The following is a 27,842-nucleotide window of genomic DNA, read 5'->3' as shown; positions in this document are numbered from 1 at the left end:
TAGCCAGTTGACCTACAGCTACATGTTTACTTTTATTTTTTTATTTATTATTGCATACAGAGGAAACCCTTACAGACACAGGGAAAACACACAAAACCTCTCACACACGGTGACCTAAGTTGGCGCATTAAATAGAGGATCCTAAGAAATGTGTGGCAGACACAATAGCTATTGTGTCATGCCAATATTACAGAATAATATTTATTTTATCCTAAAAAGAGTATCACAGGAGCATCCTCAAACACAGAAATGACTCTTAGAAGAAGAGGACAGAATACAAAAAGAAGCTAGGTTTGATATCTTTTTTTTGTCTCCACTGTGATTACCGGTGTTTGTATGATGTTCTTTGCACTCACAGCTTATTGCTCTTTAGTTATTTACACATTTTTCTTTATTTTTTATATCAGTAAATATATATAACTAGGCTGCATTTTAAAGGTTGTTTCAATTCTGTGTTTACACTTCCACTGTCCATGTATGGTTGGTTTTGGCTGGTTGATAATGGGCATAAAAACTGAATTATCAACCTCATTTGATTACTTCTGTAATAAGAATTTGTGAACAATCTTAACTTGCCTTTTTTCAGATATTGGCCTGTTTCTGTAATATAGTCCCTAGTCTTTGTTTCATGTTTGTTCCCACTTGTGCTGTCCTTCCTTTTTTCAGTTTACTCATAAACGTGGACAGCAGTCTCTTTCACTGAAGGTCATAAGGTTTTTGTCACATGAATGCCAGAGTATATATCATTCTGCACATTTTCTTGCCATGTGATTTATAGTCAGTCATTTTTACAGTTCCCTGTAAATGTTTACATTGTTTATTGTAATCTGTGTCAAGTCCTGTGCTGCATTTGTGTTACATTAGTTTGAACAGTACACAATGTGCGAAGTACAATATTCGTCAGAAATATTTGTAGACACCCCTTATAAAAAGGGAATTCAGCTGGTTAATGGTGACCCCATTGTTGGGCACTTGCAGCTTCATTAATCTCCATAGAGGACCCTGTTAAGAAATGGGATGCTCCAAGGCTCAAGTTCAAAAACTCCTATTCCAAGAGTGGGCTAGAGGTGCATAAACCCCTACTTTCTTCAGTAGCATGAGTTGGAAGAGGCAGACACTGTTACCGCAGCAACAAGGAAACCAACTCCATTCATATGGTTGATTTCAAGAGAACTGTATATAGTGTACATTCTTTGGACCTGTTGTTCTGTAAACGATCAAAGGAACACATGCTGTAGCACTTACATTGGGACATATCTCCTGTACGTTTACATTCACACTCCTACAACAGGTTTAGATATTTATGCTGATGTAAATGTTGTGTTATATAAAGAGTATTGATGTAATGGTCAATTAAAGTGATTTGCAGATGTTGCACATTATTAAGAGGTTTCATTTTATTGTACATCACACAAGTGCATGAATCTATAGGGTATATCCATCCATCCATTATCTGTACCGCTTATCCAATTTAGGGTCGCGGTGGGTCCAGAGCCTACCTGGAATCATTGGGCGCAAGGCGGGAATACACCCTGGAGGGGACGCCAGTCCTTCACAGGGCAACACAGACACACACACATTCACTCACACCTACGGACACTTTCGAGTCGCCAATCCACCTGCAATGTGTGTTTTTGGACTGTGGGAGGAAACCGGAGCACCCGGAGGAAACCCACGCGGACACGGGGAGAACACACCAACTCCTCACAGACAGTCACCCGGAGCGGGAATCGAACCCCCAACCTCCAGGCCCCTGGAGCTGTGTGACTGCGACACTACCTGCTGCACCACCGTGCCGCCCTCTATAGGGTATATATTAGTATCAATGTGTATATAGCATTAATAAACAACAATAATTGATGTATTTTATGTTGGATCAATTCTGTTGAATGAAATCATTTACATAAGCTTCATAATGTGACATTGAGGAAGCAGTAGTACAATAGTTATGTGCTTTATAAATATATGATTCAACAATTATGCAAGTTCAAAAATATGAACCATCCAAGTAAACCATCCCAGTAAACAAGGAACGTCCCTGGACGTTCAAAATAGGTTTAAAAGTAGTCTGTCCGTCAAGGACATATTTTAAACGTCAGTGGACGTCCAAAATCCATCTTAATAAGTTAGTTAAGTGGTGACCAATCGATAACGTCAGTGGACGTCCAAAACGCGTTTTATACAAGTAATTTATTTCAGGACCAATTAATAACGTCAATGGACGTCCAAAATACGTCTAATAGTCGTCTTTTCAATGTCTGTGTTTGGACGTCTTTTCAACTTTCATTTTCAACATTAAGAGAACGTTGATTAGACGTTATAATCATTACGTTATTTCAACGTTGAATCAACAACTAAATGTTTACTGGGATTGAATTAGCTTGGAATCAATGTGTAGATCATTTTGAAACAAATAAACTAAACTATAGCAACATTATATAAACAACAACAAAATAACAATAATAACTTGGCTGTAATTTGTGTTTGAATTGATATATTTTGAGTAAAACATTTGTAAATAAATTTCATTCTTCACCCAAGTCTTAAAGAGTAAGTATAACCAGAAAAGGAGGGTGAGAAAAGAGCAAACAGGACTAAGGTGGACTGATCGCCAGCGAGCCTATGAAAACGATACCATCTTTGTTTAGCCCTCCTCTGAAATACATCCCATCTGTTATTTATTTATCCTCTAAATCCCTTCATAAATGATTCCCGCAAGTCTCTCCCCATGCCTCAGTGACATTCTGCTGTCCATCTTTCAGAGCTCAACCCCATCAGACATGAGCCGGCCTGAGCATGCTTTGGCTTGATGGCCAGTCAGATAAGACATCTTCAACATCCCACTGTTTTAATAACCTAGGGAGTTATCTAGCAGGAGGCAGTGTTTGTGGAAGATATTCACAAACTAATCTGAATTCCTTAGCATCTGCCTCAGCTTTTGGAAAAAGGCATATGCAGCAATGTGCTAATGTCAGAGACCAATCTTTATATATTCAACGTACAGCCAAAAGGGTTTAAGTACTGAGTTATTTGTGGTTTAAAATGATAGAAGAGTTTATCAGAGAATTAATTACACATAAGCTTCACTGTATTTAGTGTGTCCACCCTTCTTCTCAGGAGATTTCCATTTTGTGGGGATATTTTTCCACACTTACAAAGGCCTATGAAAAATGGTGGCATTTTTCATAGTGCAAGCTAATCCCAAAACATTTCAATGATGTTGAGGTCTGAGGTGGCCAGTCCAGTACAAATACCTCCTTTGTTTCCCTTCCTTGTACAAGTGGATTATAACTAAGTTACAAATATGTCATCAGATAGGAATGACTTGTACTTAAAGATTGCTTTGTCTGGAAATAAAATGAAGGGTGTTCTCTGAATCGACACTATGGTGTATATAAACCTGCACAGGCCTCCATTATTCCCCGAAAAGCTTCCCATTATTCTACAGTGGTGTGCTGCCGCTGTGTGGAGGAGGACGGTTTTACACCCGGAGCTGTTGGATTATGGTGAACCGGTTCACTCCGCGGTGGACTCGCTGACCCCGAGCAGCGTCTCTGAACTCCGCCGGGCACAGCGCCCCGGGAGCAGGGGACAAGCGCCCAGTTTTCCGCCTTCTGTCCTTTCTTCCCATCAATATTTCACACATGCTCCTCACAGCAAACACCAACACCCGAATTGAGGGCAGTTAGTGAAACCGCTTTCCTGGATTAAGGCATCCCTGTCGCTTTAACGCTCCAGACGGAGCGCCCCATATGATTTTGGAGCTCCAATCACCACTTGCCCTCCGCCAAAGGCAGCCGCCGATCAGCAAACATGGCGAGAAAGACCCGCCGACCAAATCAAAGGACGCCGTTTAAATACAAAGAGTAACGCGTTTCTGTTCATGGAAGGGAAGGGTGCGGGTCCTGAGGAGGACACACGGAGCTCCGCTGAAGCGCTGATATCGCCACCGGACCGCAATGGTAGCAGCACCGTCTCTTTTTGCGTTTTGTCCGAGGGCTTTTTGGTTGCTCTGCGCATTTGGGAATTCGGTTTAGGCCTCGGCGGATTAATACATGTCACACAGCCAGTGTTGATGTTTCGTCGCTGTACAGTTAGTCCACAGTTTTTAACGGTCACTGCTGAACCGTGTTCGCGGTCTACAGTTGTGTAACTTTTTAGTGGTTGTTTTTTAGCTGACATCGAATTGTTCCACAGTTATACCTTTTTAAAATAGTTTTAATTAGTCTAGTTAAAATTCCCCGGGTTTTATCCAAGTCTGAGCTTGTAAAGCCGCCAAACCTAGAGTGAAACTTGACCGCTTCTTAGTTTTTTATTTACCTCAGAGCAACAATGATTGATTAAAGAGGAAGTTCCATTCATTTTTCTCGTTTTTTTTTGTGCAATCTGCAGTAGTTGAGATTTAAATGAAGGTTACAGAGTTCACTGTTATTAGTGGATTTGGTGTGATTAAATGTAGAGAAATGCACAGACTCAGATGTCTTTATAGTGATGGTGATAGGAACCAAGGGTCACAATGCCAATAAAGTCATATTATTTACTGTGAAATACCTCAGTCAACCATTTGTTTTCTAAAGGTTTTGTAAAGGTTATTATATAGGTTGAAAAAATATATGTTGTATTAAACACTAGAAATGTGGGTCCGTTCACCGCAGTGCTACCTTCTGTGAAATACGGCAGATTATTTCCTATTGAACACAAGATTTATGCAAAATTATATTGCCATTTCAGCCCACACGACATGTCCAAGTTGTTGAGTTGTTGTTTTTAAAACAACAAGGTAATTTAGGGTGATTTTATGTTAAATGGTGCAGTAGTTAATTATAGTGAAGTATGCCAGCTTTATTATATAGGAACCAACACCATTAGGGTTTTGTTACAAAACACTGAATATCACCCAATTGTAGGGTAGTTTCTAAAAGCTAGTGTGTGACTATTAGTTACCCCTTGTGGTGCATTTTTGAACATGAGTGAGTATGAATTTTAGTGAATGAATGATTTACAAACCAGTTTCAAGATGTAATTTGCTACTAAAATGAACATTTTTAGGCCAGAACCCCCTACGTTTTCTATAGATTAATGTGATGTGTATTATGTAATGTGGAAAAACTTATAAATAAATAAAATGAAAAAAAAAGAGTGATCAGTGTATCCCTGCTCATAACTTGCTCCTGTTTCAGCTGATAGTGGAGAAGACTGCTGACCACCCATTTGTGGAGTTCTCTGTGGTGGAGGATGTGGCCCTCCACTGCACCTTCCTGATGGATCGTCTGAATGAGCAAAGGCTGCTGCAGCCAGACCTTTGTGACGTGGACATCGTGCTGCTGCGCCACAAAGCCACTTTCCAGGCACACAAAGGTGTTCTGGCAGCTTATAGCCCCTTCTTCCACTCACTCTTCGCTTCCAGCAAGGAGCTGCAACGTGTGGAGCTTTCTTTGGAGGCTCTCAGACCCCAAGGCCTGCTGCAGATCCTCAACTTTATCTACACATCCAAGCTGCTTGTGACCAGCGGCAACGCCCAAGACATTCTTCGCGCTGCCACCGTGCTGCAGATGACCAACATCGTCTCGTCCTGCCGTGAGCTCATCTCCCGCGGCTCACTGAACACACGTCCAGCGACAGTTGATCAGCCCCAACAGCAGGACACCAGCAGCAAAGCCTGGAGCAATGGCAATAGCAGCTCGGGAGGCAGTGTTCCAACAGGTACTGCTCATTAAAATGTAAATAGAGTTAAAATCATAATAGATGAGTCAAAATAATTGTACATGTATGTTTTAAAATAAGTTTAAGTAAGCTGTATTCTGAGGTTAGACATTTTTTATTTAAGGATGGTAATTTGAGAAGGATCTACACATTTTAAATGCAGAGAACCTATTGAAACTAAAACTCACTCACTCACTCATGTTTAGCAGGCTAACAGTTCTCCTTAAGGGGGCAGGCTGAATAAGAGCTTCATAATGACACTGTCTTCAAAAATAATTATAAGAAGAATATTATTGTGGTTTTATTACTTGGCCCTAGGCACCAGCTTCTACGTGGAGATCAAGCAGGAGCAGGATTTGTCCAGCGCTAAGATCTTTGCTGGGAAAAGTGAGAAGAGCCCATATGCTGTTCACATTGGCGATGGACAGGTGGGACAGCCATGTAAGGTGGAAGCAAAAGCAGAAGTAGCCAGAGATCCAGAAGACCTTGCGGCCTTCAACAGAGAGCAAATCATTGTGGAACTGAACCTGAATAACCAGACCCTCAATGTGTCCAAAAGCATGGATGGCAGCAGCTCGCCCCCCACAGGAGGTCCATCTGCCTTTGAGACAGAGGAGAAGGACATTGGGGACTCAGAGGAAGAAGAAGATCAAAGTGAATGTGAGGAGGAAGCACTTGGAGGTACCAGCGAAGAAGAAGGAGCAGAGGTAGGACATCGTGACCTCAACCTGCCTGAGTTCCTCCCTCAGAGGCCACGCAGACAAACCAGGGCATCTGTGGACACCATGGCTACAGTTACCATGAGAACGAGCATGAGAGTGAGGCGGGACGGAGGTGGGAGTAGGCGTGGTGAGGAGGAGGACGGTGAAGGGCTCAAGCCGGACTCACAGATACAGGATAGGCAGAGCTTCCCATGTATGAGGTGCCCGAGAATCTTCACTAACGGCTGGGACATGGAGAAGCACGTGAATGTTGCACACAGCCAAATGCAGGTGTGTGACAAGTGTGGAAAGCGTTTTCTTCTGGACAGCGAGCTGCTGCTGCATCAGCAGACTGACTGTGAGAAGAACATCCAGGTATGAATGCACACACACACCTGCAGGGGATGAAATTGCCGGTTGTCTTGGCCAAATTGTGTTCACAGAAACTGTGTCCTGATTGGTCACTTACTGAAACAATACTGTGAGGTTGAAGGCTAGTGGGTCTGTCCACAGCTCTCGAATTTTGATGATCATTGGACAGCTCATCATGCTCGGAGGATAATGCTATCTGCCATTTTTGTTATATTAGCATTGTGCTAAGTTACGTGGGAGAGGGAGGAATTGGTGGAAATACCCATTAAATGCACCATCTCATGGAACATAACCATGCACTGTAAAATGTATATATGTAAATGTATCTATCGTTTTTACAGTCACTGTCATTGTATCAACCTCTATTTCTTTTCTATTTACTTACACTCTTTAGTGTCTCATGTGTGGCAAAGAGTTTAAGAAGCTTTGGTCTCTGCATGAGCACAATAAAATAGTCCATGGCTACGCGGAGAAGAAGTTCACTTGTGAGATATGTGAGAAAAAGTTTTTCACCATGGCACATGTTCGGAAACACATGATCGGTGAGTCGCGCTAATAGCTTTCAGACCATTCTCTCACTTGGTTCTTCATCTACATCACATGGCCCGAGTTCTCCTGACCAGTCCTTTGTGCTCTCAGCTCACACGAAGGAGATGCCATTCACCTGTGAGACATGTGGCAAGTCCTTCAAACGAAGTATGTCTCTGAAAGTTCATTTTCTCCAGCATTCTGGAGAGAAGCCCTTCCGGTGTGAGGTAAATACATTTCCCTGGCTACTCACAGTTAAAGAAATGGTTCAGGTCAGGTTTTCTGTTTTTAAAAAAGACATTTGAAAATGTTCTAGAAGATAACTTTGCAAGGACTGGCGCCCCCTCCAGGGTGTGTTCCCGCCTTGCGCCCAATGATTCCAGGTAGGCTCTGGACCCACCGCGACCCTGAACTGGATAAGGGTTACAGATAATGAATGAATGAATGAATGAAGATAACTTTGCCTTTTCTGCCTCAAAGAGCAAAATAGTCTCAACCCTATTCAGTTATTTTTGCTACGTCTGATAATTCAGCTAAAGCCCGAGACCCTCGTTTGCTTATTTAATTTCCTGCAGAAGTTCAGAATATATTCCTGAGGTAATACATAAATCTACCTACATATGGAAGGAGAGTGTTAAAAGAAAAAAAAGAGTTTCTAAAACCAGAATCCTTTTATTGCCGTGTATACCGTTATATATATCATACTCCCTACACCAGTCACTTCTTGAATCTCTGTTTTTCAGAACTGTAATGAGCGTTTTCAGTACAAGTACCAGCTGCGGTCTCATATGAGTATCCACATTGGACATAAGCAGTTCATGTGTCAATGGTGTGGCAAGGACTTCAACATGAAGCAGTACTTCGATGAGCACATGAAAACCCACACAGGTAAGATTTACACAGGTAGGATACAATGAGAAGGCGCTTTGATCAGTTAGATCTTTTAGAACACATAGTGGAGCCATTTTTTTTCATTATTGTCCAGCTTAAAGCTACACTGGGTAGTAATTACAGTAATCCCTCGCTACTTCGTGGTTCATCTTTCGCGGATTCGCTACTTCGCGGGTTTTTTCAAGGGGCTTATGGCCGCTATATCGCGGATACTGAGGGAAAATCTAGGAAAACCATGAAAGATGAATAGCCAAAATATATTTTTTTATTATTTACATGTATTATACTAGGCCTGTAGGAGACAAAATATATCATTTACAAGTGTTTCTGACGTACAGTACATATATTGTTCATGTCCACATCTGAGTGAAATTTACTGACGCTAAATCACAGCTTAGGAATGACTCTATTAAAGAAACTGGTCGGATATCACATGTAGTTCCAGCTGAAAAACATTAGAGAACGACTGTTTAATGCAAAGGGTGGGTTGTTAACAGCACAGGGAGGGGTTTAAAAGTCCAAATACTCGTTAAATACATAAAAAAATATCTTTCCTCTACTTCGCGGAAATTTGTTGTAACACATCCCCTGCAAAAAACGAGGGATCACTGCATAACTTTAACTTTACAGCTTCAAAATAATTGTGATGCTCCACCGACCTGTAATAGGAAGAACAGAGCCCTTTGTTGTTGCTACTCTAGGTTCAGCACTGTAGAAACTGCACTATGTATCTTCTGAAGGTGGGCTGGAAACCAGCACCTCCGCGTCCATAGAACCCACCCCTATATGTTGCATCTAAGGCTAGAACTAGCATATTTAATTACATGTAATAAATCATTTATGACAAGTAATCAAACTATTCCTATATTAATGTCTCCTAGGAGAAAAGCCGTACATATGTGAGATCTGTGGGAAGAGCTTTACCAGTCGACCCAACATGAAACGGCACCGGCGCACCCACACAGGAGAGAAGCCATATCCATGTGAAACGTGTGGCCAACGCTTCCGGTTCTCCAACATGCTGAAAGCTCATCGAGAAAAGTGTTTTTCAGTGAACAAAACACCAACCTCAGAGGCTCCTCCCAACGCATATAACCCTGCCACCATGCCTGGGCAAGCTGTAGGAAATCAGGCCCTTTCTTATCCAGTGGGGACCGAAACATGTAAGGACACTGGCCTATCAGCAGCTTTGCCACAGTTCCCCTCACACTCGCACCTACTTCCTTTATCACCTCTGTTCCCCTCTGCAAGGACTGACTCTAATGAGGCCTAGATAGCGTTCTGTGTTCCAGTAAAGAAATAGGAACAAAAGCATGTATGCCTTTTATATGAAAACGTGTGAGGGATGGGCATTTATTTATCAGTAATGGAATATTAACTTAGCTTTCAGTTACACGTCATTAAAGCACCATTAAAATGCCAGTACCATTGTGAGTCAACTACGTACATTATACCTCCAGATGTTGGTGAGAGAATGCCATCAGATCCTCATAGAAATGTTCCACTGACAAAAGAACAAACGTTTTTAATCAAATAAAATACATTAAGAACGTTCACACACAGAGACAAACTAGTGCATTAGGGCCAGTGAGTACACACACACACACACACCAAGCAGTGGGCAGCCCCCAGAGAGCTCAAAGTCACCCCTGTTGTGGATGTTGAGGGAGGAAACAGCACATTCCCACACTTCCATGCCTTCTTCTCTTGCCTTTGAACCACAGCTGCCCATAAGGTATGTTTAAATACGTTTAAATGCAAGAAGAAAGCACATTAATTGGCTCCTGGCTGTGGCACCTTCAGAGGGTTGTGGCAAGTTACATTTAAATATATCTGAGCTTGAACCTGTCTAATCACTATTATTTATGTAGCAGTTAATATTCAACACAATTATGCAACCGTTGCTACAAAAGGATGCATTTGAGCCTGAAGGTGGTTAATGAGTAAATAAATAACCAGGGGCTGTGTGAAATTAATGTAATTTTACTGCCATTATACTTCACACCGAGTCTGGTTTGCGCTGAATATCTAAACACGTCTGTGTCCATTTCATCTGATCAAATTACTTGATATTTCATGCCCATCCCTAATGTGTACAAATGCGGTTACACTGCCCGTCTCTCTTTGTGTGTAATCTGCACAGCTAGGAGAAATACAGTAGTTATTATTATTATTAAGTTTTATATAGCGAAAATCACCTCAATTTGCAAACAACATGATTGTGCCATTTTTGGTAAATACAACTCTTGATGTATAAGTAATTATAGTTATATATTGCAATATATATTCAGTATACTGAAGAGTTACAGGTAAAGTATTGAGATCATTTGTATATGTTTTGCATCGCAGACATTTCACAGACCTTAGCATTCCACAGATACTCAAGGTTGAAATGCAGTCTTCATTAATGCAGTCTAAGCCTGTGTAAAAGTGACTTTTATGGTCTTTATGTCTATTTTCATACTGAAAATCGGGCTGTAAATGACAACCCTTAAGTGAAGGAATGAAAGCATTAAGGGGAAGTGTCTTTCCCATTGAATCCCACATATATATTTTTTTCTTCTTCACAATTGTATTATTGTAACATTATTACAGTTTCAAGAAATATACATTAGCACCCAAAAGTTTGGAATCATAACTGAAGCGAATTTTAATTTTACTTTTAATGGGGGTCACTGTCACTGCCACACAGCTCCAAACCCTTGAGTCAATAGTTGGTGTGTTCTCCTTGTATCTGTGAGGGTTTCCTCAGCCCCAAAACATGTTTTTAGCTCTTGGTGATTGGTCGTGTGAAATTGTCCACAGGTGTGACTAGGTAAATGAGTGAGTGAGTGTGTGATGGATTGGCACCCTGCGCAGTGTGCGTTCCTGCCTTGTGCCCAATTGTAGGCTTGGGACACACCCTGACCCTGATCAGGAAGAGTCAGTAACTCTAGTGATTCCAATCTTTTGAGTACTAGTGCATGTTTACAGAAATCAATAAATAAAATAGAAAGTTAGGCTGCATATAATCTCAGAGTTCACACTCAATGCTTACTGCACTTTATTGTACAAATCAATGTTTTATTTCAGTGTGGATGGGGTTGGATATTTGGCCAAGAATGCGAAAGACTATCTTTAAGCCCAGTGCCAAGGCAATTCCCCACATCCCCTTAAAACAGACTGGAGTTTAAATAGCATTCAATACTGTACCTTTTTATAAAGACTGTTCTTCATCGATGTTAAGTGGATGTAGCTACATGGTACTCTATGTCTGTACTGTTGAATGTGTTTATGTTCGAGGACGGCATATTAATTTGTCCAAGTCAAATCATCATTTCACGATTGCCCTTTGTCCTAATATAATTAGGTTGAGAGTTAGGGTAAGTGTAATACAACAGGGCAGTGGTTTATGTTCTAATTCACCTCTACACTGTGTGGTTTGGTGTTTCCCTTTTTGCTGATGCTTCTGTGAGACCAATAGCAGTCAGCAGAAAAAATCAGGATATGGAGATTTCTTAACAGTAACTGCTAATTTTCCTGCACCAGTTTCATCCAGCTTTAACCCTATGTCTGCATGGGTTTCATTGGCATTCACAGTTGGGGTGGTGCCCTGTCAAAGGTGTGTTCCCTCCTCGGGCCCAAGGAACCTGATCCAGATGGACTGATGAAGGAAGACGAGTGAATGAATGAAACAATCATTTAAATATCCATGTTTGGACAAAAGCATATTTGACCCATATTTAATGAAACATTAAGCAGCACCTAGACATTTGTGGGTGGGGCATGGATGCGTCAGTTGACAGTGTTTTGTCAGCTGTTGTTGAAATTGAAACAAACACTAAACTACACAGTGCACAGAGAGTGAGAGCCACTGCAGTAGGCACTTTAAAATAGTGTTTTTAACCTGCACTGTATGCAGTTATCTCTGTATACAGCTTTGTAGCCAAATGTATCTACTCTTATGTCTTTTATATTGTATTACTTGCACATTATAACAGCAGTCGGAGCTTATACGCTGCTCTCTGAGCTTTTATTCTTCCAAATATTGCCACATAGATTTGTTTTTTTCTATTCTAGATCTTGGGTTTTTGCTTAGGTGAACTTTAAATGGTCTTGAAATGTGACAAACACAATTGGAAAAGTGTAGTGGAACTACATTTGCTTTTTTTTGTAGCAGAAGAAGCAGAAGACTTGTACGGTTAAGGTTTTGTTGTGGCTCTGGTTGATTTTGAAGCAGTTTTTGTTGGAAAACACAGGCTGAGAAGAATTTATGAGGGAAAAATGTTGTTGAAAGTGGTTTCATTTGTCAGATTTAAGGCGTTAAAATGGAGAGTTTGAACTGTTTCTGTGGTGGTACTGCTATGTCCAATGTTACTGTTGTGTTGTTACATGAAAGGCAACCTTTTATAGAAACTATAGGATTTAAAGTGATGTTTATACTGGTCTATACTCTGTCTACTGTGCTGCCTGTTATATCTGTAAAACCCTATGGAAACATCCTTGTTGACTCAAATTGTAATTCTTTTGTGCACAGTCCTGTCCTTTCCTTTTCGGTTGTACTTAAGATACCTGCACCACTCAGAGACTCCCCTTTATTTACTTCATTTCATCAATCATGAGAAGAACATAACGCAGCCAGCTTCTAAAACTTAGCATTGGAAGAGTGGAACTCTTTTGAAAAACTTTATGTTAAAGATTTAGTTGTTTTCACTGTAAAATTGAATTGATTATATATAAATGTATAAAACAGATAAACAGATTGACTTGTTTGATTGAAAATCTAATCAAGGGTGGTCTCTGACTGTGTGCATTTCACTGTCCGATGTTATTCATGCGACGTATGGAAAGCATATGGATCTCTGTATTTTCATGAACTTCAAATTTTAGTCTGTTGTGATGACAGTACACTCATTGTAACTGCTCCATTCAGTGTTTTAAACATGGAAATCATGGGGCAGATATTATTCAAATCCAGCATAACTCTAATAAATATGTGAGTAATACAAATACACAGACATGGACATTGCAATTGCATCAGTCTCTCCCTCCTGCAGTTCATGTTCCCACTCTTTACTTTGAAATCTTTTCACACTGTAGTGGTCCATTCTTTGTCTCCCTCTTGTGTCCAGCTTTTACAGTAAGACGTCTTCCAGGAACATCCATTAACTCCACATACAGTTAATGACTGAGGCCTTTTATGTTAATTCAGCTGCTCTCCACACTCTAAAACGTATGTACATTTCTGTCCACTCGTGCTGCTGATCACATCTCTGATCACATCTTGGTAAGTCGTAAAGCATTGAGGCGCACTCCTAACACTGTGGCTCCGGAAGCGTAACTGATCTCCCTCAGCATCCCATTCCAGCAGTTCTCCTTTTCATCAAACCTGGGAAGCACAGTACATCTTCTTATTATCATCATAGTTATTAGATTTATGGGCCCATTAAACTTTTAACTGTTCAGGCGTCTGGCTCTTATCACAGACACATACCAAACCACTCTGGAAATTTGAGGGGTGGACTCACCTCCAGATATCGTTCATCTCAGTGGGTTCCAGCTTCTCAGTGATGTCGTTGGGCATCATTGCGAAGCCCCCCACAGCGTACAGACATCCAGCCAACTCTGTGAGGTTCAGAGAGCTTCTCTCCTGAGGAAACTCAGTAAACTCGGACCACCTGCGGCATCATGTACAAGCCAAAGATGATTTTGTTCAGCCAAAAAAAAAACAGCTCAGATACTGTAGGGAACTATCTTGGAAAGAAGAATAAATTCAATCCGAACCTTTCACAAATTGAGCCAGGGGTAGCACTGAAATATGGCTGTCCCATAAATTAAAGGGGCACTTCAGCCAAAATTATATATCTGAAGATAAAAAGAACCCTCACTTTTACAGAGGTGCCACAGTAGATTCTAGAGCAGGGGTGGACAGTCTTATCCACAAAGGGCCGGTGTGCCCTTTCCTGATAAGATTGCCCACCCTTGTTCTAGAGCAAGATTTTCTTTAAAAATTATGAAGAGGCATCTTATTTAAGCTAAAGTCACTGCTAAAAAACAGTTTCAAATAAGTGTGTAACTTACGTATTGCTGGCGATGTCATACACCTCTGAGCTGCTGGTTAGGCCACTGTCGGTGACTCCTGTGACCACGTAGATTTTGTTCTTGTGGACGGCAGCGCCAAAAAGGGAGCGGGCAGTTTTCATTGGTGCCAATTCTTTCCACTCAAACTTTTTAGGGTTGTAGACACATACCCTCTTCAGGCACTTCCTTTATTAGAAAACCATTGGGTGAGAGAATGACAGACATTTTGTCATAGGTAACAGAAAATACGGTTGTAGAAAGCATGTGTTTGTTTACACTAGATTTATATCAGTGGCATTGTGCAGACTGGCCCCCGATTTTGGATAAAATGTTCACACCCCCAAAAATAAAAGAACAAACTTACTTGCTTTCAGATTTTCCACCCAGTACATAGACGAGGCCATTATGTGAGATGGTGCCATGGCCGTAGACTGAGTATGACAGAGGATCCGATTCACCCCATTTGAATGACCTATGGGCAACAAGAAAGAAGAATATATACAGTGATATTATAGACACATACAGAGACTTAATGGCAGTTGTTGAAGCTGTATTACACTCTAACCCTGACACTTTGGATTTACTTTTTTTTATTATTATTATTTTTGTCAAAGAGTAGCATGAGATTAAATAATCAACACCCAAATGTAAAATCTGAATAACATGTATTTGTTGTCAAATTATATTTCTGAATTAAGATGATTTAATGTAAAAATAATAATAATTTAAAGTACACAGTACATTGCTGTTCAATAAAGGAACACTGGGTAAGATTTGGGGCTTCTCCTGGTGTAATACATTTCACAGCACTGTACTGAAATTAAATGGGAGTGGTTTCCTACCCTCATTTATTCATTCATTCATTATCTGTAACCCTTATTCAGTTCAGGGTCGCGGTGGGACCAGAGCCTACCTGGAATCATTGGGCGCAAGGTGGGAATACACCCTGGAGGGGATGGCAGTCCTTCATAGGGCAACACAGACACACACACTCACACCTACGCACACTTTTGAGTCTCCAATCCACCTACCAACATGTGTTTTTGGACTGTGGGAGGAAACCGGAGCACTCGGAGGAAACCCACGCAGACACAGGGAGAACACACCACACTCCTCACAGACAGTCACCCGGAGGAAACCCACGCAGACACAGGGAGAACACACCACACTCCTCACAGACAGTCACCCGGAGGAAACCCACGCAGACACAGGGAGAACACACCACACTCCTCACAGACAGTCACCCGGAGGAAACCCATGCAGACACAGAGAGAACACACCACACTCCTCACAGACAGTCACCCGGAGGAAACCCACGCAGACACAGGGAGAACACACCACACTCCTCACAGACAGTCACCCGGAGTGGGAATCGAACCCACAACCTCCAGGTCCCTGGAGCTGTGTGACACTACCCGCTGCGCCACTGTGCCTCATCCAAATGTTATATAGTGCAGTCTTTGCAGTGCTAAACCCAGAGTAGCAATGACAGAAGCCCTAGTCTTATTATTATAAGTCAGTGCAGTATCACAATGATTCTTCTGAAGTTGTAATTTTAAGGTAAAAATACTACGCAGTGTTCCTTTTAATGATAAATGGGCCCATATCACTTGTCTGGAATTACTTAGAATCACATCTCTTTTCCCAAGTATAACTGCCAGCTATTACACAGTACTGACGTAAATGGACAAGAAACAAACTGAATGGATTTTCCTTCCATTTGTAAGAGAATCTCTACTCACTGTCTGTCATAGACCATAACAGAGTCTAAAGCGTGTTCTCCTTCTTTCAGCTCTTTTCCACCTACGATGAAAATGGAGTTGTTGGCCTCAGCCATTCCAAACAGGCAGCGGGGGGTGGGCAGTGAGGGCATCCCCAACCATTCCGAGCTCATGGGGTCAAACTGGACAAGAGAAGACAGAGCATACAAATTAGCATGGGCTATTCTTCTCTGAGTTCCTGTGCACAAAATCTGACTGGCCTACTTTTCAACACAGCCACTGAGCTTGGTAAAACAATGATAATCCCTGACATTTCTAACATGGTAAATGGAGTTAGAGCTACTGTGATGTACTATGTAGTCATAGCACCTGTTTAGATAGCATGCTAATCCCTGATGAGCAATAGATGAATCACTGATTATGTTTAGAGTATGTGAGGTACCACATGCCGTATGCACTTGTAACAAAGACAAATCTGGAAATGCTATGAAGATCGCAAGACACAGATAAGAATAATTAAAATCAGAAGACTAGTGTTTCTGTAAAGTTACCTGTAGGAAGTAAGAGCTGAAGGGGTCCTCTTTGTCCTGCTCATTGTAAAGAAGGCCCCCAGCCACAAAGATTTGGTTCTCCTTCGTCACCAAACTGCAGTGACTCTTTGGGATCTCAGTTGACGAGGATGCTAAGTAGCACTCGTTTTCAGCAGGGTCATAAGCGACTGTCCCTGTGTTGCTAACCATGAGAATGAAGTCCGTATGAAACATTCCGAAGCGTGGGTTATCATTCAGGATTCCTGGAAGCAGGCCTTCCTCCTCTTCATCATCCTCTTCTTCATCACCCCCACCCACAGCAGCGCCTTCCACCTTCCTGCCTGAGGACCCTTTGACTTTAGGTAATAGCCCTCTTTGCGCATCTTTGATCAGCTGCAGCTCTTTCTTGGTGTCCTGGTTGGTTCTGATCAACCTGTGCCCTTCCACTTTCTGCTTGAAATAATCCGGCGCCATCAGGCGGAAACGTATGCAATGCAAGAGGTCGGGCACGTCTTTTATCCTTTCAAACTGATCATGCTCAACCCAGTCCATCAGAGCCTCGAAGACTGTTTCTTCCTTCTCCACGTTTAGGGAATCACAGGTGATGATAGCAGCCAGTTCTCCAGACCCCAGCTGGTGGAAGTCCTGGTCTCGAACGATGAGCTCAAAACGGTCGCATATGAAGTCCCGGGCTTTGGAAGCCAGCCTGGGGCACTCTAGAAGCAACCCCAGCCTGAAGATGGCCAGGCAGTTGCTCAGGACCATTTTCTGCTCCAGGTAGGTCACGCAAACGCTGAAGATGGAAGGGATCTGGTACATGTTGGCCACCATGAAGATATCCTGAACATTTTGCTCAGTGAGATTAATATCTGAGGTGTAGATGTACCTGAGGATCATCCCCATTATACCCGGATCCACATCTTTCAGCACAACCTCTCGTTTCTTGCTCTCCTCCAGGTCTGAAAGGAACATCGCCTTGAAGTACGGGCTGCTGGCAGCCAGCACCAGTCTGTGGCATGGGAACTCCCGATCCTTGATCTTCAGGACACAGTCCACAAACTTGTCATTCTCCAGGAGCTCACAGAGCCCATCTTGAAGGAGCGTCTGTTGGTACATCCTCGGCTCCGTCATTGGATCCACTGGCTCGGCGGCCATCTTGTCAGGGTTTGTGTAGCGTTAGCGTGATAGGGCAGTAGGAGAGTCTGCGTCCTCTCTCCCACTGCTGGACTGATTGTGTTAACTGTGTGACCCAAAGAGAGAGAAATGGAGGCTGGCGTGGTGGTGTGGCTTCTCACTACAGCTGTCATGGACCATCAGCTTTGTTTATTTTTAGTTCTGAGCAAAGCTGGAGGACTTACATTTGGAGAGGCTGAAACTCGAGAATCCTGCCCCTTCCCTCCCCCTTCTTCTCTGCCATCTTCACCAAAAGGCAGACAGCTGACATGTCGCCAGAGAATACTGTCACATCTCAGGTCCTGAGGATGAGACGTGTTTTTTTTGGGGGTCTGTAGTTCTTGTTGACTAGAGTTGAAGAACAGACTGCTATAGAACAGGTACCTACAATGCCAGGGAGAGTATTGCTAAGGAATACCCAAGTTTGAGGGCAAATTAACAGCCTTCCAGTGAACTAACCCTCATATATTTACTCATAGGACTTTTATTTGACATTTCCCCCCTTAAACACTGTTTCATTAGCAAGTAAGTTACACTGTCAACTTAATTTCTCTTCTCTCGTTCAAAAAGAAGTGGTGTACTAATATTCATATAGGAAAACCCAATAGTACATCATTATGCTAGGTAGCATTGCTGTATTTATTACATGCTGCATAAAGTACAGTGCAAAATCAGAGACCACAAGTTGCTTATTAATTTTCCAGTCTAACAACCATTAAGTTAAATTATTCATTTTGTGAGGAGCAATAAATATGTCACAGAAAACTAGTCTTAGAAATAGGTTGCATTTTCTCCTTCTTATACCTCCTGTAATCCCAAACATTTTCAGAGAGGCTGAGGCCTGGGATCAGGGGTAGTTTCCTTGTTTGTCATGTGCTCCTTTAGCACATGGCTCTGTTTTGTTTTGTTCTTGTCTTAGCCCCTGCTCTTTCCCCCTTCTCATCATTAATGTTCCCACCTGTGCCTCCTTTGTGCCCTCTTAGTCTTTCCCAGGTGTTCATTGTCTGTGGCCCTGTGTATATATACCCCTTGTTTTCATTGTTCCTTGGTCTGGTCTTGTATGTGTATGTGTATGTGTGAGGTTCCGCTTCTCACATCTGTTCACAGTTGTCTTCTGTTTGTTTCTGTCCTGTTTTTTTCCACATTCTGCTTTGCTTGTTTTTTTTTTAATTGTCTTGTTTCTGGTTTTGTTATTTGTTTTAAATAAATTTACTTGCACGTATGTCCTCCTCCTTTGGCCAACGATGACACATGTCCATTCTTCTGAGTATACAGTTTCCGTTTTGCAAATTCTGAACATTTTCTTGTTGTTTACCTTGTTTTTCCTCTGGTCATTTGCCTGGACCATAAATAAATGAAGTGGGGGGGGGTCTTCTACACAGTATTGTGTAAGAAATAAATAATTGACAGCAATTTTCCCTCTAGATTTTGAAGACAGCATCCTAAATTCCATTGTTTCTCCTGATATCTGAAAAAGGTAATTGGCTGGTGCAGGTTACAGGTTTATTGACTGACCCTGTTTCCTCGGTGGGACCCACAGTCTGATGTAGGGTGTTCCCACAGAAGCATTTGTCCATGTTGTAGCATGTGACCGAATAATACAACAAAAAGTATCAGTTCACCTTCTCATGAAGGATATCGAGGGTCACTGTAGTTCACAGCCTGTGTTTTGCCATGTTTTCTTTTGCAGTTCAAACAGGGCCAGTATGTGTCTGTAAAGGCTTACTTTACATTCTCACAACGATACAAAAGTAATAATTACTTCCGTGTTTTTGATATTTACTAAATATTAAATTTTAAACCATATTTTTAAGGAGATCAACCACAATAGACAAGATAAATAAAGGTATTTCTTCCTTTAATGGTTCAATATATTACATCTGCATAAAATATTTGGCAAGCCCATTCTCTGAATATCGGATCTAGTCTTAAATAAAATAAAAAATGCACTTGGTTTCAGTGTGAGGCAGTTGGCATATACACAGCAAGTGCACTTGAGGACTATTCACAGTTTAAAAAAACGCCTTGTGCTTAGCAAACAGGCTTGTGCTGAGAGCAGTGGCCATGGCGACGGGGCTGCTTGGGTTTGGTATGGAAGCTTGGACTCAGTGAACCGTCACTTTTCTTCGTTTATTCAGTTTTGGGTTTTCCAGGCTCCGACTGGAGGGGGGCTGCCGGCTCTGGCTCCTCCAGCAGAGCCAGCTTTCGCTCTCTCTCCTTCACCAGCTGAATGCCACTGTAGGTCACTAACAGCACTGAGAGGGTGGAGAAGGGGAAGCCTGAGGGAGAAACAAAAGCAAACACAGCTGGTTTTAGAAGGGGACAATGTTTAGCTCTTGTCCAGAATCACGGCTAACAGTCTGAGGAAAAGACACATCACCTAATTAGATTCAGCAACTGATTAGCAGCCAAACTGGTCTATGTTTTAATGCTTTGCTGCTCAGCGAGGGTTAAAGGAGTTATGTTGACCATTAAAAAAGTAGGAAACAATAATTATGAAAGTGATGCTTTTGCATCGTTTATTATAAAGTACGACTCATGAAATGAAGAATCGATTTACTTTGTAGTCCCTGAAGGAAGCAGTTTATGTTCAACAGAGTGAGTTCCCCAGATGGAGGAAGCCATATTTAAAATGTGTTTTGTGTACAGACTCTGTGGCACATCCAGGCCACGAGGTGTCAGTATAGTGGCTGTTTCATAACATTACAAAAATCCTTTAGTGAAGGTTTGTCATTGCTTCTTCAATTCTTTAAATAATTCTACATTCGTTTGCAGTTGTCACTTACCTTTGAAAAGCAGTCTCTTGGCAACAAGCTTCGCGAAATCCAGACTGTTCAGGGCAAGGACGTTATAAAGGACGATCTGCCAGAAGTTGACAGCATTGAACAGTCCCCTGATACGACGAGACATTGCCTCTGACATGAGACCCTTGGAAAGTAAGTATAAGAACAGTATAATGTCATATGTCCCTGTTGATTTTATTGCATTATTTTATGGACATAACATGAAAACTCCAGTTGTCAATTTTTAGATGTCAGAGTTTCAAGAATAATCAGACCAATAGGAAGGGTCTAAATTAGTTTGAACTTAAATATATATTTAGGATCATCTTTGCCTTTTTCTGTTTGGTTGTTCCTTTATAAAGGTGGTCTTAAAGCTTCTTCTGGTCCAGCTCCTTACCAAATCTCCACTCTGTCCATCATTAAGGATTAAGAAGTACTTGATTGACAAGCTTTAAAATCCAGAGTCTCCCTGACTCTTACCTCTACAGTAGACAGAGGTGGAAAAGAGAAGAGCTTAGCCACCCACAGCTCAAAGTTCAGGCCGAAGCAGTTGAAGAAAGACCAAATGTAGACCAGCTCACAGGGTCCGAGCCACAGAGTCGTCACACAAAAGGTGCAGATTGTCGCAACCAGCTCCCTGAAGATCCCATCATGATTTTTTCCGATGTAGTCATAGACATACCTTCAGAGTACATAGAACATCACTTTAAGACCGGTTGATATCTGAGCTACAAGCATGAGCAGTGCTCACAAAATCTTGGCCCAGATCAGATCCAAACTAGATTGTAATTGATTCCAACTGTGATTTTTAAATATAAATATACGGTATATATACAGAGTTTGAAATCTCCAGCTGCCTATTAAACCAAATGAAATTATCCAAATTAATGGAGTATTAACTTCTAATTTTGTTCCAAACAACTCTGAAATAGTGATTGTAAAGTAGGATACTCCAAGCAGCTACCTGTTGTTGATATACAGTACTCTGTGTTAAGTTAGCACTACTCACTTGCACAACCAGTCATTAATTCCTCTGTCAAAGTGCCTGTAAGATGGAAACAACGCAAAAGGCGATTAAGTAAAGATAACTTTACTGTGCTATAAAACGTTAAATATAATGTGAATACTTACGTTTCGGCAAAGACATAGAGCATGGTGATACATTTAGGGGGCTGGGGAGGGTCCAAGTGATCAAGTCGAGACACAATGTTGATAACACCAAACATGACCGCTGATTTCACCCAGTCATACACTAGGTTGGAGTAGGCCAAACCAGCTGGAAACATCACAAAGACAGGCCTTTATTTAGTCCAGCACCAAAAAAGTGTGTACTGCTGAGGTGCGTGTACTAATATCTATGGAATGTACAACAGTGTCAATGTTGGAAGTTAAAAATGTTGGTACAGACCCAAAGCCCAGTCAGAGAGGTTTTTCACCAGATTCATGTCACTGGGGATGGTCAAGATGTACAGGTAATGGAAGAACACATCTACCACCAAGATGGCTCCAAGGTGCACCAAAGCATGGATGATTATGTTCCACATTTCTCTGGGCTTGCGAGTCAAGTTAGGGTCATTAGCCTAAAAACACAAGAACTTAGTATTATGTTTCTACAGAGAATGATGTTATTAGACCTTTAGAAATAAAAGCTTGAACACTCTCCTTCACAGTGGGGTGAACACACCTGTACATGGAATCGGTCAAAAGTCATGATGGGTCCGAAGAAGAAGAAGGGGAGGTAGAAGTTGTACTTGATCAAATCCATGAAGGTGTAGTTTCCGTCCTTCTTCTCACAGTTCTCCAGGGCAAAACTCATACAGCGCATGATTGAAAACCCACAGCCTCCATAGAAGAGGATATCTTGAAGATCAAAAGTGCCAGTAACAAAACCAGCCTAGAACCCACCACAAGAAATATCAAAGATTAGGGATCCTACTCAGCTTTAGAGTAACACTACATAATATGTTTAACTACAATTACAGCTTCAAAATGATTGCCATGCTCCACTGACCTGTAATTAGAAGAACAGGGCCCCTGTCATTGCCACTCTGGGCTTAGCACTGCAGAAATTGCTCTGTGAAACTTTTGGAGGAGGGTAGGGACTATGTACCTTATAGTGCCCTTTTTTCTGACTGTATACACTAAGTTACTAATACTGATAGGCCATAAGATTAGTAGCTAAAAACTATCTAAGGGGTTAATTATTAGTTTAATCACTGACCTGCCAAGAGACAAAGGGTTCCATCTTAAATGTGGCCAGACTGGTGAGTCCAGCCACGAAACAGAGCCACTTCCTCTTGATCAGGGCCACGCTGTAGAGGACGATGCAGTGGGAGAGGATGAGAGAGATGTATGTCCAGCCCATAATAATGAGCACAGTCAAGCAGCCATAGAGCATGTAGATCAGAGACCTGTGCTGTGGATCAGGATGTGGAAGGTTATGGCCTTAGAAAAGCAACAGGAGTGGAACAAAGTACAGCTGAGTATTTTTTATGTTGAGTGTCCAGAGACATTCTGATGAAGGTGTGACCATGGAAGAGGGTTACAACATCATTAAAACAATACAATGAAAGGGAATTCAAGTAAAGGTACAAATTGTGGACCCAGTGAGTGGAACTTAGAAAAGCAATTTTTAGGATATAGGCCCTTTAATCAGCATGCAGTTATAAGGACGGTATCCCCCATAGGAATGTTACCTTATATCCATCTATACCAGTCTTCAGAGGAAGCAGAAAACACAAAATAAGAACTCATGTAACACTAGAGTGAGATTTTTCCAGCCATCACAATCTACATTTGCACAAGAGATGGATACGAAAGCTAATGCAATCTTAAAACTCACATGCATTTTTAATACGTATTGATGTTACTGCATCACGCTATTGGGATGGCTCTCGAGAACAATGTCAGGACACATACCCACCTTGGGAGAAATCATGGAGCAGATTTTGGCAAAGATCACATGACCAGAGAGGGCAAACAGGATGTGGTTGCGGAAGGTAGTGAACCACATCGCCCATTCAAAGTCAGCCGCATCCTTGAGAGAGACAATCGATTAGTGCTCTGTTAAGAATCATGAAGTACACGGATCATCAAATATGTATGTTCTATGCCCAAAGGTATTCAGACAGACCTTTCAATGAATGGATACAGCAACTGTAATAATCTCTGTGAAAAAGCAATGCTAATAGAATCCGATGCTCTGAAGCAGCCGCATGAGACTAAGTTCTCCAAGCCCAACTTAAAGTGCCAGCTAGAGGGTTATTATACCCCCAACTCTGGGCTGTAGAGCAGATGAATTGGAGTTCCAATTTCTACTCTCTGGATCTGTGACATCAGAACTAGACAGCACTAATACTGTCTGAATGCAAGCAAATCCACACAAGTCTAGTGTCAAGGTGAAAGCCTTCATCGTGTATCTACCATCTCAGAGGGTAAAAAAAAGTGCAAGCTTTGGATATATATATAGATTACTTCCTTTTAACAACGTGATATAAATAAAATGGAGCATTTCCTTCAACAAAACCACTGAACAAGTTGGTTTTTATATCCCTATATGCTTATATATATATATATATATATAGTGAGCCACATCGCCCATTCAAAGTTAGCCACATCCTTGAGAGAGACAATCAATATATATATATATTTACCATTTTTCTTCCAAAGTAGTGCCATCCTGGTTTCACACTCTCCTTAAAGGTCTTCCGGTTTACATTTTCTACAAATCAAAAGATCAGTTATTAGTACTTCAGATTTATATAAAAAAAGAAAACACTGTATTGTACATATGTGATCGTAACTATTTTATACATACATTGACATCCACATACAAATACACCAGTTTACTGTAATGATAAACACATATGCCACATGTTCTTGTGTAACAGGACATTCCTAATTTGTTTAATTTCCATAAAACAGTCCTCTATCCTTGAATAACTTGTGCTTAATGGTCGTGTTGAATGGAAATTAAATTGATAGAGGGTTGTCTCTCAGTTTTGCACATTACTGTAACTACTTTTGTAAAATAACTAGGACACCAGGACAATAGTTGTACACTGTAATCCAGAGCATCGGAGCTATTTCAGGAAGATCTCATTTGGTATTTTGGAATACAAATAATAAGGGATTACATAATACGTGTCACTGCATAGCGGTGCTGGTGGTGAGCGTTTTTGTGATGGGTGGTAGGTGTCCAAAAAAACATTGGAGAATTTATGCCCCAGATTCCTGACTCAGAATATCTGAAATATCTGATTTTTATTTTATGTAAGACTTTGATTGCAAATGGCTTTCTTTTCTCCTGCTGCAATTGACTGAAGATTAACAGATTTTAAAATATATTCTAATTATTTATAGCAAATTCCATTCTCCTAAACGTGTGAAAGTGAGAGAAATAGTTCAGAAGCACCAGTGGGACAACATTAATTGGGTCTTTTCCTTAAGGAATTACACAGCTAGTCTAATCCTCTCTCCACGTGTTAATAATACACAACCTCCAGGAATAAAATACGCCTCTGTGTTAATCATATTTTTGTCTTTTCTCAAAAAGATGTCCTGACTTACCACTGGATGCCTCTATGATCCAGCTGCCTGCCCACAGAAGAGCCAGGCCAAGCACGGCACTGTAGAGGTAGAGCTCAGTCCTAGGGAGAGCTGTCTTGATCCCCATGGTCAAAATTTAGCACCAAATTTCGAGGGGGAACTGTAAGAGACCAAAACATGAATATCCAAGCTAGGTCTACGTTATCTGTAAGGTATGAATACAGAATTGACCATGTCATGACTGGTTAGCAAAGCTAGCTTCCCAAGCTTTAACATTTAGATAGAATTGAGTTTTGTGAGGTTTTGGCAACTCCAGATAATCAGTGAGCTGTGAAAGAGTGATTATATTTAATTAAAATTATTCATTATTTTCATCAATTTTTTTTAGATGTAATATTGTGTGTATTAGCTGGTAGCAAATGCTAATAATGCTCCATGTTAATTTTTTAGTTTCTGATACTTGCAAATTCATTCATTCATTATCTGTAATCCTTATCCAGTTCAGGGTCGCGGTGGGTCCAGATCCTACCTGGAATCATTGGGCGCAAGGTGGGAATACACCCTGGAGGGGGCGCCACTCCTTCACAGGGCAACACACACACTCACACCTTCACTCACACACTCACACCTACGGACACTTTTGAGTCGCCAATCCACCTACCAACGTGTGTTTTTGGACCGTGGGAAGAGACCAGAGCACCCAGAGGAAACCCACGCAGACACAAGGAGAACACACCACACTCCTCACAGACAGTCACCCAGAGGAAACCCATGCAGACACAGGGAGAACACACCACACTCCTCACAGACAGTCACCCGGAGGAAACACGCGCAGACACAGGGAGAACACACCACACTCCTCACAGACAGTCACCCGGAGGAAACCCACACAGACACAAGGAGAACACACCACACTCCTCACAGACAGTCACCCGGAGGAAACACGCGCAGACACAGGGAGAACACACCACACTCCTCACAGACAGTCACCCGGAGGAAACCCACACAGACACAAGGAGAACACACCACACTCCTCACAGACAGTCACCCGGAGGAAACCCGCGCAGACACAAGGAGAACACACCACACTCCTCACAGACAGTCACCCGGAGCGGGAATCAAACCCACAACCTCCAGGTCCCTTGAGCTGTGTGACTGCGACACTACCTGCTGCACCACTGTGCCACCCTGATACTTGCAAATGCAAGTCATAAATCTTTGTGTAGGAAAAATATTATTAATCCATCTTTACCTGACATCCTACCATCTTCAAAGCCAAATGTGTTAACAGCCAATGCAAATGTTCCCACCAAAACCCACACACCAAAATTAATTTAATATTGATAGGCTTGTGTGGTGCTGATTATTTTGTTGTGCAGGACTTTAAGGACACACTGTCCACCTTTCTATCAACACACTGATACTTCTGCTTGACTAACTGAAATACTGATATAAATTAATCAGTCAGAAAAGCTATTAACCTAATGAAAAAACATCACAGGGTTAACCAGTTTTCATCCAGATTAAACCCTTCTTTAAAGTTGATCTATTTATAATGCTACCATGAATAGCTCATAAAAGCAGCTGCTTTTTTACTTTAGGATGGTTTAAGTAAACAATGTTAGCTGAGAAATGTGCATTTAGAAATTTAGAAACAATAAGTTGCTCATTATTTATACAGTAAATACAGGCATATTCAGCCATTTTGGAATGTGTGTGTGTGTGTGTGTGTGTGTGTGTGTGTGTTAAAAATGCACTGGAACATAATCCATATCCACACTTTATATATATATTTGATTTTTTACTTTCCCCTGAGGTCCAGATTTCTGTGATAAATACATGAAAATAAGTTCTGATTGGCTGCCATTTATTGCACCGTGTTTAAAAAGCGGTGGGCAGTAAAACATACATCACTCTGAGGGGTGGAGCTACTCCTGTTGATAGATCTATGTAAATAAATGTAATATACAGGCTGTGGAGTGGACTGGATTAAATAAATTGCTGGCATTTAAGCATTTAATTTAAAAATTACTCTTAAAATAATAAGAAATTTCCTGTCCACTTTTACTTGCTCCTTTAACCCTTTCATACCCAACACATAAACTGAGTTGGATAAGAAAAAAGGCAACAAAGCTTGTTATAACTGGTCTAAAGTGAAATTAGATTGTAATTAGATTTCTTTTTATTACAGAAACAGACACATGTGTGTGACCCAAAGACTTAATTAAAGTGATAAAAACATATGATATATTTGATTTGACTAAACGAACTAACTAAAAGAACATATAAAACAAAGGTACCAGTTCAGAATAGATGCAAAGTCAATGGTTAAGCAAAAACAAAAGGTGAAAGGTGAATCAAAACCTCATTTCCAAAGAAGCCCAGTCAATAGGCCATTAAACCCCAATGGACTGTAAAGGCTAAAGAGTTAGTGACTTAAATGGGAGTGCCTTGGTTCACAGCTCCTCAGAAAGAGCACTGTCAGCTGCTCTGCACAACCTCTTCCTATTTTAGCTGCAGTGCGGGGCATCTGCTGTGCTATGTGATCTCCAGCAGCAGATAATTCAGAAGAAACCCCTATAAAGTCAGCATTAATCAAACTGTCCCAACAGCGGTGAGGTTATGGACAAGAGAAGAGAAGCGCTTATGTCGTTATAAGGCTAATTAATACAGGGATGCATTACTACACTCTAAGTGAAGATGAGCTTTGAGATACTGACCTTAGGTCCGCTTTTCTGAGGAGGCTGAGTAGTTTTGGAGAGTAGATTTTGACCCCCACAAAAAAAAGGGGGGAAAAAGGAAAGAAAAAGGTGGGGGGGGATCAATGTTGGG

General features: G+C 41.4%; 3 protein-coding genes across 3 annotated transcripts; 1 reads left to right on the top strand and 2 right to left on the bottom strand.

Moving 5' to 3' along the window:
- The first annotated feature begins 3,660 nt into the window (after positions 1–3,660).
- Positions 3,661–13,169, top strand: LOC136676131 (zinc finger and BTB domain-containing protein 47-like). Its single transcript, XM_066652999.1, has 7 exons — positions 3,661–3,962; positions 5,181–5,703; positions 6,022–6,779; positions 7,171–7,318; positions 7,416–7,531; positions 8,048–8,192; positions 9,077–13,169. Exons 1-7 carry the CDS (start codon positions 3,960–3,962, stop codon positions 9,466–9,468), a joined length of 2,085 nt encoding a protein of 694 aa, XP_066509096.1. The 5' UTR covers positions 3,661–3,959; the 3' UTR covers positions 9,469–13,169.
- A 244-nt stretch (positions 13,170–13,413) lies between these two features.
- On the bottom strand, positions 13,414–17,661 carry LOC136675773 (kelch-like protein 40a). The gene is made up of 6 exons (XM_066652520.1): positions 16,528–17,661; positions 15,998–16,158; positions 14,620–14,727; positions 14,256–14,441; positions 13,703–13,852; positions 13,414–13,563 (listed from the first exon to the last, which is right to left on the bottom strand). The coding sequence occupies exons 1-6, from the start codon at positions 17,659–17,661 to the stop codon at positions 13,452–13,454; spliced, it is 1,851 nt and encodes a 616-aa protein (XP_066508617.1). The 3' UTR covers positions 13,414–13,451.
- A 1,993-nt stretch (positions 17,662–19,654) lies between these two features.
- LOC136676012 (protein-cysteine N-palmitoyltransferase HHAT-like protein) lies at positions 19,655–27,842 on the bottom strand. The gene is made up of 13 exons (XM_066652860.1): positions 27,731–27,842; positions 25,032–25,170; positions 24,116–24,183; positions 23,386–23,499; positions 23,159–23,179; positions 22,684–22,878; positions 22,147–22,356; positions 21,871–22,042; positions 21,594–21,738; positions 21,472–21,507; positions 20,943–21,144; positions 20,466–20,607; positions 19,655–19,958 (listed from the first exon to the last, which is right to left on the bottom strand). The coding sequence occupies exons 2-13, from the start codon at positions 25,135–25,137 to the stop codon at positions 19,810–19,812; spliced, it is 1,560 nt and encodes a 519-aa protein (XP_066508957.1). The 5' UTR covers positions 25,138–25,170; positions 27,731–27,842; the 3' UTR covers positions 19,655–19,809.

Source organism: Hoplias malabaricus, chromosome X1 (genome assembly GCF_029633855.1).
Source record: "Hoplias malabaricus isolate fHopMal1 chromosome X1, fHopMal1.hap1, whole genome shotgun sequence".
NCBI classification, from domain to species: Eukaryota; Metazoa; Chordata; class Actinopteri; order Characiformes; family Erythrinidae; genus Hoplias; species Hoplias malabaricus.
The sequence above is the reverse complement of the archived record's forward strand: the minus strand, read 5'-3'. Positions and strand labels throughout refer to the sequence as shown.

Excerpts from the sequence above, each read along its gene's own strand:
- LOC136676131 (XM_066652999.1), top strand. Across the intron at positions 5,704-6,021 it reads GGGAGGCAGTGTTCCAACAG|GCACCAGCTTCTACGTGGAG; the intron begins GTACTGCTCATT and ends ACTTGGCCCTAG. Across the intron at positions 7,532-8,047 it reads AGAAGCCCTTCCGGTGTGAG|AACTGTAATGAGCGTTTTCA; the intron begins GTAAATACATTT and ends TCTGTTTTTCAG.
- LOC136675773 (XM_066652520.1), bottom strand. The coding sequence starts at position 17,661 with ATGGCCGCCGAGCCAGTGGATCCAATGACGGAGCCGAGGATGTACCAA. Across the intron at positions 14,728-15,997 it reads GTTATGGTCTATGACAGACA|GTCATTCAAATGGGGTGAAT; the intron begins GTGAGTAGAGAT and ends TGTTGCCCATAG. Across the intron at positions 13,853-14,255 it reads TATGACATCGCCAGCAATAC|GTGGTCCGAGTTTACTGAGT; the intron begins GTAAGTTACACA and ends ATGATGCCGCAG.
- LOC136676012 (XM_066652860.1), bottom strand. The coding sequence starts at position 25,137 with ATGGGGATCAAGACAGCTCTCCCTAGGACTGAGCTCTACCTCTACAGT. Across the intron at positions 24,184-25,031 it reads GATCATAGAGGCATCCAGTG|AAAATGTAAACCGGAAGACC; the intron begins GTAAGTCAGGAC and ends TTTGATTTGTAG. Across the intron at positions 22,043-22,146 it reads TTGACCGATTCCATGTACAG|GCTAATGACCCTAACTTGAC; the intron begins GTGTGTTCACCC and ends TTGTGTTTTTAG.